This window comes from Pseudorca crassidens, chromosome 6, assembly GCF_039906515.1.
Source record: "Pseudorca crassidens isolate mPseCra1 chromosome 6, mPseCra1.hap1, whole genome shotgun sequence".
NCBI lineage: Eukaryota > Metazoa > Chordata > Mammalia > Artiodactyla > Delphinidae > Pseudorca > Pseudorca crassidens.
The window spans coordinates 37,632,829-37,652,210 of record NC_090301.1 but is presented as its reverse complement, the minus strand read 5'-3'; the positions used below and the strand labels follow the sequence as shown (position 1 = coordinate 37,652,210).

The following is a 19,382-nucleotide window of genomic DNA, read 5'->3' as shown; positions in this document are numbered from 1 at the left end:
TAACCACTGTGCCACCAGGGAAGTCCCCATGTGATTTTATTTATAGTTACCGTCAAAAGATCTAATTCAGAACATTTATGTGACTGCAGCTCCTTCACTTCTGGGTTTGTATTAGAGAAATGATTCAATAGATGTGCCCAAGAAGTCTTTACCACTTGAAATCATTCGTTTTGAGATACATTTTAAAGATAAGAAAATAATTTGAATGCAAAACTTCTCTAAAGGAGAAAAACAAATGTAAATTGGAACCATTTAAATTTAACTCCTGTCTCCCAGGGTCTATTCTCTCTATCTTTCTTTTAATAACAGAACTCTGCACCCACCTCACCACCAATGCCTTGCAATTTTTAGCTGGGCATGTAGTATTTCACTATGGTACCAGCACATGGTTGCCCCAATTACATTTCCCAGCCTCCCTTGCAGATGCTTGTGGTGACATAAAGTTCAGGCCAATGGGATGTGAGAAGAAATATGTCTGTGACTTGGGGGTCAGTGCCTTAGAAGCATGCCTGGAATTTCCTACTTCTTGCTGGCTGGACACAGCAATGAGTGAAGAAGCAGTCCTGGGTCCAGAGGCAGAAGCCAAATGTTGAGGGTGGCAGAGCTGACCAGTCATGAGGCAGAGCTTTGCCCACCCTGGATTGCCTGCCCATCTTTAGATAATTATGAGAGAGACCCTTCTGTTGTATTTAAATCATTCTAATTGGTCTTTTTGGCATAGCATCTTAGTAACTAATTAGTTACCACTTAGTAACTAACAGAAAAAAATTGTTGGCAACTAATGCTTTTTAGCTTAATTTTTCCCAACTTTCCAATTATGAAAAATTTCAAATATACAGAAAGTTTAAAGGATACTACAATGAACCTACTACCTAGTTCAAAGCTTGTTAATATTTTGCCATATTTGCTTTATATATATATAAATATGAACATATATATATGTTCATGTGTGTTTTTTTGAACGTCAAAAAGCATCAATGCACTACATTCCTACATATTAGCTGAAGGTAATTTTTAGCTGGAGAAAATGGAGGGTCATTAAGAGATTCTGGATTTTTTCTTCAGTTTCTCCATAGAGTTAGTGTTTAATCATCTAGTATTGAAAGAAAAACATTCCTATGAAAACAAAAGCAACATTCCATGTGACCAGGTGCTGTGCCCAGCCCCCTACGTGTTTTCTAACTGAATCCTCCTCCCAACCCTGTGGTAGGTACTAACATTGTCCATTTTACAGATGAGGACACGGAGGCTTGCACAGCCTGGCAGAAGCTGTTTGTACACACACACACACATACACACACAGACACACACACATACATACACACACACACACGCACACACACACCCCCCCCCACACACACACACCCATCCCCTGGAATCCCTTTCATGGTTTGTTGTCTACCCCTAAGAACACCACTGGATGGAAACCCTACTCTGAGTCAGTGGAAACTAAATACTTTTAAATGACCTGTTGTTTCTTATAAATAATTATCAAAGGGAAATCTGAAGAATTTAACTGAAATAAAGATTTTTAGGTAATAGAAAAATCTGATGAGTTTTTTACTTGAGTCTTCAAAGAAACAGAAAAGTTAAGAAAGAAGATCTTGGAAGAAAAATTGAGAACATTTAGTAGATGGAGGTAAAATCCTGGTCAGAGTCTCTTACCCTGCTTAGCGTAGCAATCACTTCCTTCAGTCTATCAAGAGGCCTCCCCCCAAAATAAAGAAAAAAAATTTTTAATAGATAAAAGGAAGAGCAAGATAAAAAGAACCTTGCTTTCGGGGCTTCCGTGGTGGCGCAGTGGTTGAGAGTCCGCCTGCCGATGTAGGAGATGCGGGTTCGTGCCCCGGTCTGGGAAGATCCCACATGCCGCGGAGCAGCTGGGCCCGTGAGCCATGGCCGCTGAGCCTGCGCGTCCGGAGCCTGTGCTCCGCAACAGGAGAGACCACAACAGTGACAGCCCCCCCCCCCAAAAAAAGAAAAAAAGAACCTTGCTTTATTTATACTACAGAGCCTCATGTAGAGGAAATGGAGGTTAACAATCTCATTATACTTCATAAAAATTCCATTATCCAAGGAGAGTTTTTACTGAAGGACAAAGGTATAAAAAATATAGCCTATGTGATTTATAAAGCATGCAATCTTTCATAACATTTTTATTTTATTTTTAAATTAAAACAATAAAATTATAAAGCATACAATCTTTTAAATTTTAAATTTAAAAATATGTAAAAGTGTAAAGTTCTATGAACTTTAATACATGTGTATAAATTTGTGTACAAATCATAATCAGGACACAGAACAGTCCTATTATCCCGCTCAAAACCCCCCATGCTATCCCTTTATCACACCGTTCCCCAAACCCCAAATCCCTGGCAAGCCATGATCTGTTACCCACAGTACAGTTCTGTCTTTTTGAGGATGTCATATAAATAGAATAGCACAGGGACTTCCCTAGTGGTGCAGTGGTTGAGAGTCTGCCTGCCAATACAGGGGACATGGATTCGATCCCTGGTTTTGGAAGACCCCACATGCCTCGGAGCAACTAAGCCCATGCGCCACAATTACTGAGCCTGTTCTCCAGAGCCCGCGAGCCACAACTACTGAGCCCACACACCGCAACTACTGAAGTCCATGCGCTCTAGGGCCCAAGTGCTGCAACTACTGAACCCGCGTGCTGCAACTACTGAAGCCCAAGCTCCTAGAGCCCATGCTCTGCAACAAGAGAAACCACTGCAATGAGAAGCCCACGCACCACAATGAAGAGTAGCCCCTGCTCGCCACACCTAGAGAAAGCCCGCATGCAGCAACAAAGACCCAATGCAGCCAAAAATAAATAACTAAATAAATTAAAAAAAAAAAAAAGAATAGTACAGTCTATAACCTTTGAGACTGGCTTTTTTTTTTGGCTGCGCCATGCAGCTTGCAGGATTTTAGCTCCCCAACCAGGGATTGAACCCAGGCCCCGTCAGTGAAAGTGCCAAGACCTAACCACTGGACCACCAGGGAACTCCCTGAGACTGGCTTCTTTTAATCAGCATGCTTTGTGAGATTAATCCACGCCATTGTGCACATGAGGAGTGCATTTGTTTTTATTTCTGAGTAGTATTTCATTGTATGGAAGTACCACAGCCGTTTATCCATACACCTGCTGAACACATTTGGATTTTTTCCAGTTTTTGGAGATTATGAATAGAACATATAAACATTTATGTGTAGCTTTTTGTGTGAACGAAAATTTTTATTTCTCTAGGGTCAATGCCCAAGAGTGGGATTGGTGGTTGTATGTAAGTGTATGTTTAACCCCATGAGAAGCTGCCAAACTCTTTTCCAGAGCGGGTGCACCATTTTGCATCCCCACCAGCAGCGTTTGATAGTTCTGATTGCTCCTCATCCTTGCTAGTTCTTAGTGTTGTCAATATTTTTTAATCTTAGTCATTCTAGTAGATGTATGGTAGTGCCTCATCATGGTTTTCATTCGCATTTCCCTTAATGACTAATGATTTAAATGTTTTTTTATGTGCTTATTTCTCATCTACATATCCTCATTGGTTAGATGTCCAAGACTTTTAACTATTTTTTACCTGCGTTGTTTATTTATTTTTTAACTTTTGAGAGTTCTTGATACCTTTTGGATACAAGTCCTTTGTCATATACGTGATTTGCAAAATTTTTTTTTCCTCTCAGTCTGTGGCTTTTCTATTATTTTCTTAGTGTTATTCACAGAGCAAAAGTTTTAAATTTTGATAAGGTCTAATTTATCAATTTTTTTTAAATGAATTATGCTTTTGGTGTCATGTCTAAGAACTCTTCGCTTAGCTCCAGTTCAGAAGATTTTCTCCTATTATTTTTTTTCTAAAATTTTTCTATCCTAAAACAAACTATCTTTCAATAGCTTAAAGAAAATTGAGGCAGTAATTAGGAGTATAAATATTTTGAATTGATATTTTCCGTATTTAAAAAAATTCTCAAGCTATCTAGAATATTGTATAAAAACATATTTGTGGACTATAAACAAATTCCAAACGTAAGGGTCTTTATAACTTCAGAAGAAAAAATTCCAACAATATGCTTTCTTCATCATGTGATTCTCAATTCCCTCTCCTATACAGAGGCATGAAATGGCTTTGCTTAACATAAAAGTACTGTTCTATGTTGAGTGCAACTGACTACAAAAAGTCTTATATATCTTGACATTAATCTCAGTAAAAGAGAGAACTCTTTTTTTCAAGGGTTAAACCCTAGATCAGTTTCTACCAGCCCGTGAAATTTATCATTTTACTGAAAACTCATTAACGATCCTAGGGCAATGTTTGTAATTGTCTCAAATTTCCACCAACTGGTTTTTAGAACGAAACACCTTTGGGCTTCCCTGGTGGCACAGTGGTTAGGCATCTGTCTGCCAATGCAGGGGACACGGGTTCGATCCCTGGCCCAGGAAGATCCCACCTTCCGCGGAGCAACTAAGCCCGTGCGCCACAACTACTGAGCCTGCGCTCTAGAGCCCATGAGCCACAACTACTGAAACCTGCATGCCTAGAGCCTGTACTCCGCAACAAGAGAAGCCCCCACTCGCCACAAAGAGAGAAAAGCCTGCGTGCCCAACGCAACCAAAAATAAAATAAAATGATTTATGTTTTTAAAAAAGAACTAGGGACTTCCCTGGTGGCGCAGTGGATAAGACTCCACGCTCCCAATGCAGGGGGCCCGGGTTCGATCCCTGGTCAGGGAACTGGATCCCGCATGCATGCCGCAACTAAGAGTTCAACTAAGGAGCAACTAAGCAGCCCACCTGCCGCATAAGAGCCGGTTCAGCCAAATAAATAAATAAATAAATCTTTAAATAAATAAATAAATAATAAAAAAATAAAAAAGAACTAAACACCTTTGAAATAATTCTTTGAAAACCTTTATAAATGAAGCAATCCCCTTATCAGCCCCTCCCAAACAACAACTGATTTCAAGGTACAAGCAAAGAATAGTGCCATTACAGACCTACAACTACATAAAAATTTTTTTCAAGACACGTTATAAATGTATAACTTTCACAAAATATATATGAGATAGCTAAATTAACTCTATGGCAATACTGATAGTCTACTACCTTCTCGAGATAAAATAACAAATTATTTCCACTAGGGAAAATTAAAAGAATTTACAAATTGGTTTTCTATTATAGCTATTACATACTTCAGCTCCAGACTGAACCACCTACATGTTCTGCCTTGAAATAATCTCAATATCCTGAGATTTCCTGCTAGGAAAATTAAAGATTTATCAAAGGAAGAAATAGTAAATCCGTTTAGAAGTAGAATTCTAAGCTATAAAATATATTACTCCTGGGCTTCTCATTGATGAAAACTGACCATTTATGTACTTCCTTACTATTATATAAATGAGCCAGAAATTTTATATTACAATGGATATAAATATAAAGATTACCCAAAGAAAAGCTACCACTAGACTACTGAATGGTATTTAAAGTTAAACAAAAAAAGCTCAAATATTTTCAGGGAATCAGAGAACTGATATCTAACCCTAAGAAGGGAGACCATGAAGCAGCTGAATTTGGGTCTTACATCTTCACAAACACCAATTCCAGGGCCCTCAGTTAGTCAAAATCCCATGAGGCTGTGAATTCTGTTGATCTTTCTCAAAAATGATGGCTGTTTGCAGAATATTTAAAAAAAAAAAAAAAAAAGAGAAAAGAAAAGGCTGTAGCATGGTGAGAAGTTGCTTTGGGGAAGGAGAAAGAAGAATGAAAACCTTTTCTGGCCATTCTTTACATAGATCCACCTTGCTTCTTCTTAACCGAATATTTCTTAATGAACTCGTGATCTTGAGCTACTCTCACCGGGGTTGGGAGGCCCTGCTCACCTGTGGGCTCTAATTCAGTCTTTCTAAAATCTGTGTACTTGATCACTCTGCTCTCCTCCCATGGGAGGAATATCCTATCCACCTTTCCACCTCTCTACCTGCTTACCTATGGAACCAGCTAGAGTCTTTCCAAAATTAATGTGAGACAACGTAGCATGGCTGCATTACATACACTGTCAGTCTAGCTTTGCTAGTTTAGAAAACTTTAAAGTTTTCTAAAACAATATTTTCTTGATATACAGAAAAAGAATCACTTCAAATAATTTTCTGGTCTATTTGCAAACTTCCTGTTTCGAAGGTTATGCTTTAATTAATTAATGCACAGATTGCTTCATTCAATGATACTATTCTAGGTGTGAATCTGGTAGGGGTCTATTAAGGATAAGGTGACTTGAGGCTCAGTATAGCCCTTCAGCAAAGGGCTGAAAAATTATGACCTTGAGGAGACAATACAAAAGTGCTGTCAGAAGTCAAGATAGACAAGATCACACAGATATCACGCACATTCACTTATAAGGCTTATAACTGTGGAGAGGAAAAAACTTTTCCTCTATCATCTTATGTTCAGTCTCTCAGACCAGCAAATTAAACTAAAAAAAAAGATTAATAGGAGAAAAGGTTTGTTTTGGATGCACATGGGGGCTGCACAGAGAAGTGAAAACCCAAACAGGCAGTTAGACCGGGAGATTATATATCATTTTACAAGGGGTGATAAATTGTGGTGAAGTGACTAGACAAAGGAAAAGGGGTTTGGGCTTCTAGGGACAGTAGATTGTGGGAAGGCAAGTATTTGGGGAAACTAAGGGAAAAGAAGGCTTTAGTAAGGTGATTGTGGGGACTACAGTCTGTGTTGTTTCCAGTGATAAGAGTCATTTCTGGTACAGGAGAGGGGGGCAACTTTACAAATGGAAATTTCTGTCACCTTTTAAAAGGGAAATTTATGCTCTGCTTTTGTCAGAAAGGGAGAGGGTAGAGAGGTCCTCCTGTGTCTGCTGTTTTTTAATTGCCTTTAGCTCAAAATAGTAACCCTTATGCCCAAGTGGCATATTTTAGAGTAATATTCTGATCCCCTTCAGAACTGTCTCACATGCCTGTTTGCTGGCACATTTCCCTTGTTGTATGCTGGTTCAGAAGACTGTTTCCTTATCAACTCCACACTTCCTCATCTGTTCACCATTTAGAATTACAAAGAGAGTTTAAGGTTTAAATGCTTCAGTGTAACATTTAGTTCATAAAGCATCAATTTTACTCACTTCCGGTGTTTGAGTGGCTGAATTCCACATAACTGGTCTCTGAAGGAACACAACCTGCTTTGTAGCCAAATTCCCTTCACTGCAAATTAAAACAATAGCATTAGTATTTGTAAATTAGTAATTCTCTCTATATTTCACACTTGGCTAGAATGTTCCCCATGTGTCCTTTGTAGAATAATCTTCTGATCCAACAATAACTAGGAAATATGATTCTATATAAGTTGCAGCAGATAAAACAGGGGAAAAAAATCCCTAAAAACTAAATATGGTCGTTACAAAAGAAATTTTTTTTTTTTTTTTCCCAGCACGCGGGCCTCTCACTGTTGTGGCCTCTCCCGTTGCGGAGCACAGGCTCCGGACGCGCAGGCTCAGCGCCCCCTGCATCGGCAGGCGGACTCCCAACAACTGCGCCACCAGGGAAGCCCCACAAAAGAAAATTTTAACGTTTAAAACTTGTCATCTCACTGTGCTAACATACTTAGTTTCATCTCTTTGTGTCACCTCCTACTCTTTTATCAACATGTGTATTTCTGCATGTCTATAACTTCTGCGTATTTGCATTCTGTATTCTATGCTTATCCTTTTTCTTGTTTGTACAGTAGGATGATATTCTTAATAGCTGCATGATATCCCAAAGAATTAAGATACCAAAATGTACTAAGCCTTTCCTTTATTATTGTAAAATTAGGCTGTTTCCAGTTTTCTGCTAATTATAAATAATGCTGTTATAAAAATATGTACAGTCTTCCTTATTCTTTATGACTTATTTCCTTGAGATAAATTCTCAGGAGTGGGATTATTAGGCCAAAAGGGTATGATTTAAGCTCCCTGGTATGCACTGTCAAATTTGTCTCATAAAAAGAAGAGACCAGTGTGGGCTGCCACGTGTGAGAAATTTTATATACACTTTCCATTGAGGGACTTCAGCCACAGCTATTTTCATTTTCAGATGCTTCTTTGTAGTCAGCTACTCAATATTCTCCTTATTTAACTACCATCATGGCAAATTACCCCTTGCCAAAGACTACTTGGGGTTTGGATTTCTCTGAAATGCTTTTCACAGAGTCTCCATGGATTTATGGGGAGGAGTGTCTGTAGTTAATGTTGCTCAGTTACGACTTTTATTATGCAAAAAACCCAAACAAAACCTCACTATTAGCTGCATTTTATGCTGAGCTCCTTTTCTGGAAAACAAATGCAACATTGAAACTCTGGCCTTAGTGGTCAACCCCACACCATTTGAAAACCCCAAACTTACTGATACTATTGAATTTTGAGAAACCGCAAATCTTCCCACAAAGTGGTAATGAGAGACTGCTACTTTTTTATCTTTATTTTAAAAAGACTGCGTCTAGTCTAATCTTATTTTAGTTTGACTCAATCTCTGATTAGAAGAAAAGACTTGTTATGAAATATATCCTAACTTTTGGGAACAACTTGAATCATCAGGAGACATCAGTTATGACACAGGTAGGGACTAGCGGTGTATAGAACAGGCTGGTTTATTTGGGAGGCTGGAAGGATACTCGAAAGGCCAGTGGCTTTGGAACCAGATGAGCCCTGGGTTCAAGTCACAACTCTACTGTAAAACAAAGAATGTTGCCCACCACCCAGTTCTACAAGAATCAAGTCATTAGCCACTGCAGCCACTAACCTACAATTCACCGTGAAAGGAATTCCGGTGAAGGCACTCGGTGCTCTGGAAAAACAAGCCCTTACATAGCTAGAAATATTTCAGGAGAAATTTTTTTATGAACCTGGATTCTTACATCTTCCCATACTTAGAAAAGATCTAACGTCATTAACTGAGATACCTGTTCCTCATGACTAACCTTCTACCTGATGTGTGTCTGATTGCACGTGACCCTTCTCCAAAACAACAAATATATACTGACCTGCCCGCCTCACCTCTTGGGAGCAGTTCCTCAGAGCTCTTTGAGAGACTGTATCCTGGGCTAGAGTCCTTAGTAAGTCCCCAAATAAAACTGAAACTCACAGCTCTCATTTCATGTTGGGGTTTTTTTTGCCAGTTGACACTACAATAGCCGACGATACCACCTCATACCTGGTGACTTCGGCAAAGTTTCAAAATTCTCTTACATTTCCTATCAGGGCCTTTGTGATGGTTAAATAAGTCAGTGTGTATGAAGAGCCTCTACCGTGCCTGTCACTGGAAGGAGCACAGCAAATGGGATTTCCCTCCAGTTCCTCCATTCGTTTAATGAAATGTGGGGTGGGTTAAGTGGGAGGAAAATATCTCAGAATTAAGAATATCTTCCAGAGAAAATAGTCAAGGGAAAGGGGACACAAGAATAGAGAAGACAAAAGGCTTCCTAGGTCTTTTTACCTCTGCGAAGCTCATTGACACTCAGTATGAATCTTTTAAGATTTAGCTCTTCCTTCTCCTCCTCACAAAACGTATTACTCAGGCACATCAGCCTATAACAACTCTAGCTTACAGAATTTTATGTTAATTAAAAAAATTAAAATGTCCCATGTTATGCCCAAATTTAAAAACAATTCACTCCTTGCCTCCCCCCATTGCTTCAGTGAAGGGAGAGATTTCTTAAACAATACACCAAAAAGGGTAAAAATTGATATATTTGCATATTTTAAAATTATAAACTTCTGCTAATCGAAAGACATCACAAAGAGTAAAAAGACAAGCCACAGAATCAGAGAGATCATTGCAACACACGTAGCAAATAAATTAAGCCTCATCCAACATCTATTTAAAAACTCCTATAAGTACAATTTTAAATGTGGGCAAAAGATTTAAACAGGTACTTGACAAAAGAAAAATCTCAGTGGTCAATAGACATATGAAAATGCGCTCAATTTTAGTAGCAATTTGGTAAATACAAACTAAAACCACCCTGAGATCATACTATCTATACAGTTACCAGAATGACAAAATTTAAAAGTATGACCAATTTTTTGTTGGAGCAATGGGAACTTTCACATCCTGCTGGCGGGAGAGTAAGCTGCAATATTCAACTTGGAAAGAGTCTGGCATTTATATCTAATAAAGCTAAAGAAGTGCCCTGTGAGCCAGCAATTCCACTTCCTGGTCTACACCCTGGAGAAACTCATACCTACACACAACATGGATAAATCTTACAATGCTTTTCTTTTTAATTGAATTTTTAAAATTTTATTATTTTATTTATTGAAGTATAGTTGATTATATGACAATATTATGTTAGTTTCAGGTGTACAACATAGCAATTCAATATTTTTATAGGTTGTACTCCATTTAAAGTTACTACAAAACAGTGGCTGTATTTCCCTGTGCTGCACAATATATCCTTGTTGCTTATTTATTTTATACATAGTTGTTTGTAATCTTACAATGTTAAGTGAAAGAGGCAACATGTGGAAGAATATATATAATTCCATTTTTAAAAATTCAAAACAGGCAAAACTAAATCGTACTGTTTAGGGATTCAAAGGTGAGTGGTAAGACTATTAGGCAAGATAAGGAAGTGATTATCTTAAACGTTGGGGTAATATTGCCTCTGCATGAAGGGAGTGGGTGTGATAGGGAAACACATGGGGTACTTCTAGGGTGCCAGCAATGTTCTCTGTCTTGCCCGGTGGTAATTACACAAGTGTTTGTAGAATTATAATTATGCACATTTGTGTTTTATGCACTTTCTATATGCATTTTATTAACAGAATTGTTTTAAGAGTATATGTAATGCTGATATGTAGGAGAATGGTTGTGGATTTATACATGATAAAAATTCTCCCTCCCCTTTTACATTTATTGTTTTGGTAAAATCTGTATTGAATTCTACTTTTTTTTAAATTGAGGTATAGTTGATGTACAATATTATGTAAGTTTCAGGTGTACAACATAGTGATTCACAATTTTTAAAGGCTATACTCCATTTATAGTTATTATAAAATAACTTGGCTATATTCCTTGTGCTGTACAATATGTCTTTGCAACTTATTTATTTTATACATCGTAGTTGTACCTCTTAATCCCCTACCTCTATCTTGCCCCTCCCCCTCCCCTTCCCCCTCGCCGTCCCCTCTTCCTACTGGTATCCACTAGTTCTCTGTATCTGTGTGAGTCTGTTTCTTTTTTGTGAGACCTATGAGTTTTAAATTAGGAGAGGTCTTTAAGAATTCATTCACCTGTACCTACTTTTCCTTGAATATATCCTGCACTTTGCTGACTCTGCTATGTGCTTATGGTTGCCAGAAAGAGGAGATACTTTGTGGTATTCATACTTCCACTTTACATCTTCTGTGCTCATAGCAGACATCATTAACTGATCACGTTCTTTTCTGCTGATCCTGGTTTTAGAATCCTTGTTTTTATGGTGTTTAGGCAGCCACTACCCACAGGCTAGTGCTGCTGGTCTATTTATTGTCTGACACCTATTTATTGTTCCTGGTTAGCCCTATCTGCCACCAGAAATATTCTCTCTAAAACTACTTTTGGAAGCTCTATTCTTTCTTAACGGTGCCTGCACCTCAGACTTCTCAGCCTCCACAGACCTCCTCTCCTCTTTCACTAATGTCCTCTACCATATTCACCTGCCTTACACTCAACTTTTTTCATTATTGCTTCCCCAAGGAAACTTTTTATACATTTTCTCCCGAATTCCTTCCCCTTGCCCCATTAAATTTTAATAACAAAGATATGCCACGTATCTGTCTATGTACTGTGACCTTTTGGAGAGGCACAAACCTTTGTAATATCTAAGATTTTTTCACCTCCCCCATAACCAGTTTTCACCCTCTTGTGGTAATGTCACCTCTATTGAGAATATATGCTCTAGACCACTGTTCCACATTCGTTATTTGTGACTGTATTGTCTCTCCAAGTAGATTATGAGTTCCTGGAAGCCAGGGTCTGCCCCTGGAGCAGGTAAAATATTGCCTTATACATACCAGGCACTCAATAAATATTTGAGTTGAACTGAAAGAACTTTGTTTAAAATAAAATGCAAGAATGTGAATCGGTTTGAATACGAACTGATCTGGTTTCAAATGAGTGGCTTATTTGCAAGTGCTTAGTCACTTGTGAAATAAAAATCTTGTAAACAGATTCCTTTATGGCTTCAAAATCCATTAGACTAGAGAAAACAAAATTGTTAGGTTAATTTGTATTTTCTGATTAGTTTTGCATCATCTTATACATTAATTAATTGCCATGGTTTAAAACTGAGTTCCCTTACTGAGTTTATGATTAATTTCTCTACACAAAACTTCATTCGTTTTCTTGTCCCAACCCTGTTCCCCTCAGGATTGAGGCATATCAAGGAAAGGGGCAGGGGGGCTTCCCTGGTGGCACAGTGGTTAAGAATCCTCCTGCCAATGCAGGGGACACAGCTTCGAGCCCTGGTCCGGGAAGATCCCACATGCCACAGAGCAACTAAGCCTGTGCGCCACAACTACTGAGCCTGTGCTCTAGAGCCCGTGAGCCACAACTACTGAAGCCCACGTGCCGCAACTACTGAAGCCCACGCACCTAGAGCCCGTGCTCTGCAACAAGAGAAGCCACCGCAATGAGAAGCCCGTGCACCACAACAAAGAGTAGCCCCCGCTTGCCCCAACTAGGGAAAGTCCATGCCCAGCAATGAAGACCCAACACAGCCAAAAAACAAACAAACAAACAAATAAATAAATAAAATCTGTAAAAAAAAAAGAAAAGGGGGGGTGAAACCAAGCAGGACCCCGTGGGGCCTTTTAGGTACAAAAGCCCCTCTGTGTCCCCTGTTTCTTGTTTGTAGAACAAAAGGCTTTAGTTTTCTAGGTCTTTCCTGAGTTCTAGAGATCAGACACAAGCAGTTAAAGATTAGGACAAGAGGCACAGGACTCTTAGTTCTTCCAGAAGGGATATCTGATGCATATCTTTAAGTTGTTCTGTAGAAATTAAGACCCCCCCCACCCAGGTGGAGGATGGTGGCCACATGCTGACCACAAGCAGGGAGACCCCAAACTGGTTGGAACCAGAAGGTTGAGATTCCCAAAACATCGCCCTGTTACCTCACCACCAACCAATCAGAATGTCCATGAGCTGATCATGCACCCTACAACCCTCTCTCCTAACACTGTCTTTAAAAACCCTTGCCTGTGGGCATCCCTGGTGGCGCAGTTGTTGAGAGTCTGCCTGCCGATGCAGAGGACGCGGGTTCGTGCCCCGGTCCGGGAAGATCCCACATGCCGCAGAGCGGCTGGGCCCGTGAGCCATGGCCACTGAGCCTGCGCGTCCAGAGCCTGTTCTCCGCAACGGGAGAGGCCACAACAGTGAGAGGCCCGGGTACCGCAAAAACAAAACAAAACAAAACCCTTGCCTGAAAGCCATCGGGGAGTTCGGGTCTTTGGAGCATGTTCTCCTTGCTTAGCACCCTGCAAATAAACTCTTACTTTGCTGCAAACATCTGCTGTTAGCTTGGCTTTCTGCACCATGGGCACATGAGCCCTTGGCTCGGTAACACAACTCAGAAATAAATGAGTAAAATCCTGCTTTTAAAATATGAAGTAGGGCTTCCCTGGTGGTGCAGTGGTTAGGAGTCTGCCTGCCACTGCAGGGGACATGGGTTCGAGCCCTGGTCCGGGAAGATCCCACATGCTGCGGAGCAACTAAGCCAGTGTGCCACCAACTACTGAGCCTGTGCTCTGGAGCCCGTGAGCCACAACTACTGAAGCTGATGCACCTAGAGCCCGTGCTCCGCAACAAGAGAGGCCGTGATAGTGAGAAGCCCGCGCACCGCAACGAAGAGTAGCCCCCGCTCGCTGCAACTAGAGAAAGCCCACAAGTAGCAACGAAGACCCAATGCAGCCAAAAATTAAAAATAAATAAATTTATTTTAAAAATATGAAATAAACTTTACTTTTTAAAAGTAGAATTATAAAATTAAATTTTAGCTTGCACCTTTGTAAGCTAGTCCTTAGTCACGAAGTTCCTTTGCCTTATGACCTTCATTTGTTTCTCAGGTATCAGTGCACATGTTAAAGACAAAAAAAGGCACTTCCACAATTTAGCTCCTCCCAACCCCTCCTCCTGACAAAATGTTAGAAATTTAAGTTCAGATAAAGAAGTGTGGTAACTAGAAGTATATGTAATAGACAAATTGACTATTTCTTAAAAAACGTGGGCCTTATAAAAATGCTGCTCACTGCAAGATTGCTACAAGCTTAACTCACAATGGAATTACATAATACTGTGTCCACAGAAGTTAAATCAGAAAGGGAAGAGACTGTCATGAAAATGGACCAAACGTGAAACCCTCGACTCTCCCTCTACTGTATATAAATAAACAATTCCTGCCTTGGCTGCCACTTGGGACTTAGAGGAACTTATTGTGCACTTAAGTGTCTCAAATAACTGCAAAGACTTCTAGTGCTTCTGAGCTGTGGTGACCACAGAGCTGTGGAGCCTTTTCCCTCAGGGGCTGCAGAAAATGGAAGAGGGGGCGGGCGCCTGACACCACAGTGAGCAGAGGATTTTCTCTTTTTGTTGTTCACATCTTGTCCTTTATGACTAGAATTTTTTTTTTTTTTTTTTTTTTTTTTGGCTGTGTTGGGTCTTCATTTCTGTGCGAGGGCTTTCTCTAGTTGCGGCGAGCAGGGGCCACTCTTCATCGCGGTGCGCGGGCCTCTCACTATCACGGCCTCTCTTGTTGCGGAGCACAGGCTCCAGACGCACAGGCTCAGTAGTTGTGCCTCACGGGCCCCGTTGCTCTGCGGCATGTGGGATCCTCCCAGACCAGGGCTCGAACCCGTGTCCCCTGCATTGGCAGGCAGATTCTCAACCACCGCGCCATCAGGGAAGCCCTATGACTAGACTGTTTAATATTCTCTGTACAGTATAACTTGATTTATTGTACCAAAAGCCCTCGCCTTTAAATTCTGTCTTCTGAGAGATAAATGAGGGTGTACACTTTTCTTCTATCTTGTGTTCTAAAATGCTTTCTCTTTCAATGTTAGGTTATAATTCCATATTTCTGCACGTGCATCAGAATCACCTTGTATTCTTGTTAAAATGCACATTCCCCATTCCCTGCCCACCCCAGATTACTACTGGGGAGAGGGGAGCTGATCTGAGGTGACCAAACAGAGGGAACTTTGGCTTCTCCTTCCATTTTCTTCTGGAGATTATTTTAAGGTCAGCAATATTAGCTGCTTGTTCAGCTAATTTGATCCTCTACCAGATTTGCCCTGAAGAATTTAATGTAAATTTTCACCTTGATTTTTTTTGAAAAGGATTGGGCCTATGTGTATAGTTAATTATATAGTGATAAGGATTAAAAAGGGATTCTGGCAAGTTTTCAGGGCTGATAACAATAACCCTTGAATAAGGTAGTGGTATCAGATTACCACATCTTGATGTTTCCATGGTAACACAGCTTTAAACCTCAGTGGTATGATCTTGCCTAAGGTAATGGAGACAACAACCTTAACCTAAAGGACACTCTGGGAAAACAACTTTCTGCAATCTGATAACAGGATGTATTTGTTTGTTTTTATTGAAGTCTAGTTGCTTTATAATACTGTGTTAGTTTCAGGTGTACAGACAGCGATTTAGTGTTTTTGTGGATTACATTCCATTATAGGTTATTACAAAATAATGAGTATGTGAGCAGATAGGGTGGTTGGGGGGGGTCCCCAGAAAAAGAGAACCAGGCACAACTTTCTTGACATAAGAGAGGCCATTTTGTGATCTAAGCCTGGCCGCAATGCTTGCCCTTGAACAGGTCTCAGCAAATAATGACCTTAAGGGAAAAAAGGAATGCAGGAACAAATGAAAAGCAGTCATGAAACAAGAATTCAGCAACAAAACAGTCCTAGGTCCTCCTCAAGGGATGTCCATAACAATCTTATACAGATCTTTGAGTTCTGCAGGAACTAAGGCCCCACCCAGGTGGAGTATGTTAACTACAGGCTATGACCTCAGCCTGGTCAGAACCTAAGGAATGATGACATTGACCTTTTCTGACTCTTGTGACATCAATCAACTAAAGCTTAGACTCTGGTTAACCTTCCCCCCAATTCTATGCAGAATTCTCCTCTGCTCCAGCCCCTTCATGAACACACATGTATCCTTAGCTTGAAACTCCCTTAGTTTTGCTGTTCGGGGGAACAGTGCTTTGGGAAAGATCCCCCATGTTCTCCTTACTTGCTGCAAGTAATAAATCCTTCCTTCTCCTGATCTTGGCTTGGTTGTATATTTTGGCTTGACACCTACCAGGAGGCGAACCCAGTTTTCGGGTAACAGGTATAATTCCCTGTGCTGTACAGTATATCCCTGTTGCTTATCTATTTTAAATGTAACAGTTTGTATCTGTTAATCCCATAAGCCTAATTTGTTCCTCCCTCTTTCCCTCTTCCCTTTGATAACCACAAGTTTGTTTTCTATATCTAACAGGATATATTTGCGTAAGGAAAGAAATGAGAGGAAAATACATTACGTAGAGACCATTCAAGTTTTGGTTTAGGTGATAGAAGAGTAGAAAAAATTGAAATGACTTAAGACATTATTGTTTTATATGAGTCAAAAATATTTAAGGAAGAAAGTTTTCACTGGCAGTAGTTCTAAGTTATGTTTTAAGACATGTGGGCCCAAAAAGAAAGATGATAACATTACTTTCTCTGGGTATGAGCATAACGTGTAAGCATGTATCTTTATAGCGTCATTATTTATTTCTGTCCCTTTTATTGGCTTGTAATACTCAGTGATGATTTTGTATACAGTGAACTACAGTATTGACATTTTCTGAAATATCCTGATTTAGGACAGGCCAAGCCATCATGCTTTTACAATTGGCTTCAACTTCTTAGGGATTCTGGTTCTGCGAAAGGATTAAATCCTGTCTAATAGCTCTAATTTATTAGCCTAGTATGCACAGGCCCTGCATTATCTTGCTTAATCATCAAGATAATCCAGTGAAGTTGATATTGTATCATTTTCCAGATGAGGAAATTGAGACTCAAAGAGGTCCCCAAAATCATATGGCTGGTAAATGGTGAAGGTGTAATTCAAATGAGATCTGCTTAGCTCAAAGCCTGGACCATTCTTCTAGTTTCAGAAACTAAAAACTTTCAGGCAATATCCCCCACCTGGACCAAGATGAACTGCACGTAATTTTTTTTTTTTTTTTTTTTGTGGTACGTGGGCCTCTCACTCTTGTGGCCTCTCCCATTGCGGAGCACAGGCTCCGGACGCGCAGGCTCAGCGGCCATGGCTCACGGGCCCAGCCGCTCCGCGGCATGTGGGATCTTCCCGGACCGGGGCATGAACCCGTGTCCCCTGCATCAGCAGGTGGACTCTCAACCACTGGGCCACCAGGGAAGCCCACACGTAATATTTTTATTTACATTTAAAGATGACCTGGCTCATGAAAGAATGCTGGTTGTGGTCCATGAACTCACAGAAATGATAAACCATCTTTGAGGAAGGAATCAGTCCATCTGAAGAGTGTATTAAAGGGAAAAATAAGACAAATAAAGACATGGAGCTGCAGCAAGGGAACAAAATGGATGAAGATGAAAAAGAGAAGAAAACCATGTCTCAAACCCCAAATTCCGCAGGACAGGACTATGGTGCAAAAAAGGTTTATCAGAAGTTGCCCTCGGTGTTCCTTTTTACCTGATATCATCTGCACGAAAAAGTTGTGGTGGAAAGTATTGTGGTACCTGCCCTATAGCCCTGCATCCTTGAGGGGTCCCCTGGCAGGACTCTTGCAGTTTACCAGAAAAATGTTCCATAGTTCACAGTATCAGGGTCAGTTCTTCTGGATGCTGGCTCTTAAGAATTCACAACCTTCTAGATTAGAAAAGAGTCTGGAAAAATATGTATCAGCCTTTTATCATTGGTTATTTTATAGTTATTATATATAGTGGTATTAAATGTTGAGAAATGTTTACTTCCCATGTTAAAAAAAAAAAAAAGATGACCTGGCTGAAGGTGATTCCTATCCTGTGTGCACTGGAGCAGCTAAGACCAGCATGTGACTGTCATAGGGTCAGCATATTTGGACAAGAATAAAAAGGCCCTGCCTTGTGTGGAGGCTTGTGCCAGACACTGGTGGGTGGGGCTGGGTGACGAGGCTGCTAGCTGCAGGGCCTTGGAGGGTCCTGGTAGCCCCTTTGCTAATTTTTTTTTTCTTTTTTGGCTGTGCCCCGCACGGCTTTTGGGACCCAAGTTCCCTGACCAAGGATTGAACCTGGGCCACCACAGTGAAAGCGCTGAGTCCTAACCACTGGATGGCCAGGGAATTCCTGCCCCTTTGCTATTTTAATTGCACGTAAGATGAACCTTCACAAGGAGGGCCTGAAAGGTCCAGTCTGCCTCCACGGTGTCTTGGTGGATACCAGGGGTACTGAAGAAGCTGGGAATGGTGGTGAGGCAGTGGTGCTACCTCTGCTCCAAGGATAACATACAGCCACTCCTCACTCCAGTGAGCCGCCTAATCACTTGGTCCAGCCTGTGACCTTACGCAGTTTGACACGCAGGACAAGGTGGTCAAGCCAAGCATGGCTCCAGGCTCCACCACCCTTCCCCATCACAGTATACTTGAGACCTCTTCCTTCCCACCTTTGGTCTCAGTCTTGTTCTCATTCCCAAACCAAGCAGGAGATGCTCAAGGAGTGCCAGCCCGTGTTCTATGGCTCAGCATCCAGCCTATTAGTCTTGCCATCTAATCTAGTGCCTAGTGAGTCATTCTCGTCACTTTAGGAAATATTTAGACTCATGGGAACAGAAGCCCTGAGTGAATAGGAGGGAGGAATGAAAAATATATTTTTCATTGGGGAAAAAGGAACATGAAAGGTTCAGAACTCAGAGCACTTTTAGAAACGGTTAACTATAATGGGCCAATGAAACCCTAAATGTACACCTAGGAGAACCACCGAAAAGAGGTGAGGAGGCCAAATACACAAGTTATTCGGAGGGAGGGTAGGGAGTGGGATAGACCAGTGGCTTGGCAGATGGAAGATGAGGGGTGGCAGCGAAGTGGGATTTCTTTCTCTCTCTCCTGCAAAGATCCTCAAATGTTGATGAGCTTCTGAAGCTTGTGAAAATGGAGATTCATGGACCCTACCCTCAAAGCTTCTGACTGTCCCATTGGGATGAGCCTCTGGCATGGGTGTGTTCCTAGGTACTTCAGAGCATTCATATAGCTTGGTCTGAAGACCAGATCTTGAGAATTACTGCTGTACTGTGATCTGACAGGTATGTCACAGATTTTTAAAAGTTGGGTAATAATTCAGAGAGTTGTCACTCACAGTTTG

General features: G+C 40.7%; 1 protein-coding gene across 1 annotated transcript in view; it reads right to left on the bottom strand.

Moving 5' to 3' along the window:
• Positions 1–19,382, bottom strand: part of RFTN2 (raftlin family member 2) — a 61,070-nt gene that overhangs the window by 7,183 nt on the left and 34,505 nt on the right. Inside the window, exon 8 of the mRNA XM_067741122.1 lies at positions 7,131–7,209. Coding sequence (XP_067597223.1) covers positions 7,131–7,209 — 79 coding nt within the window. The remainder of the gene's footprint in view (positions 1–7,130; positions 7,210–19,382) is intronic.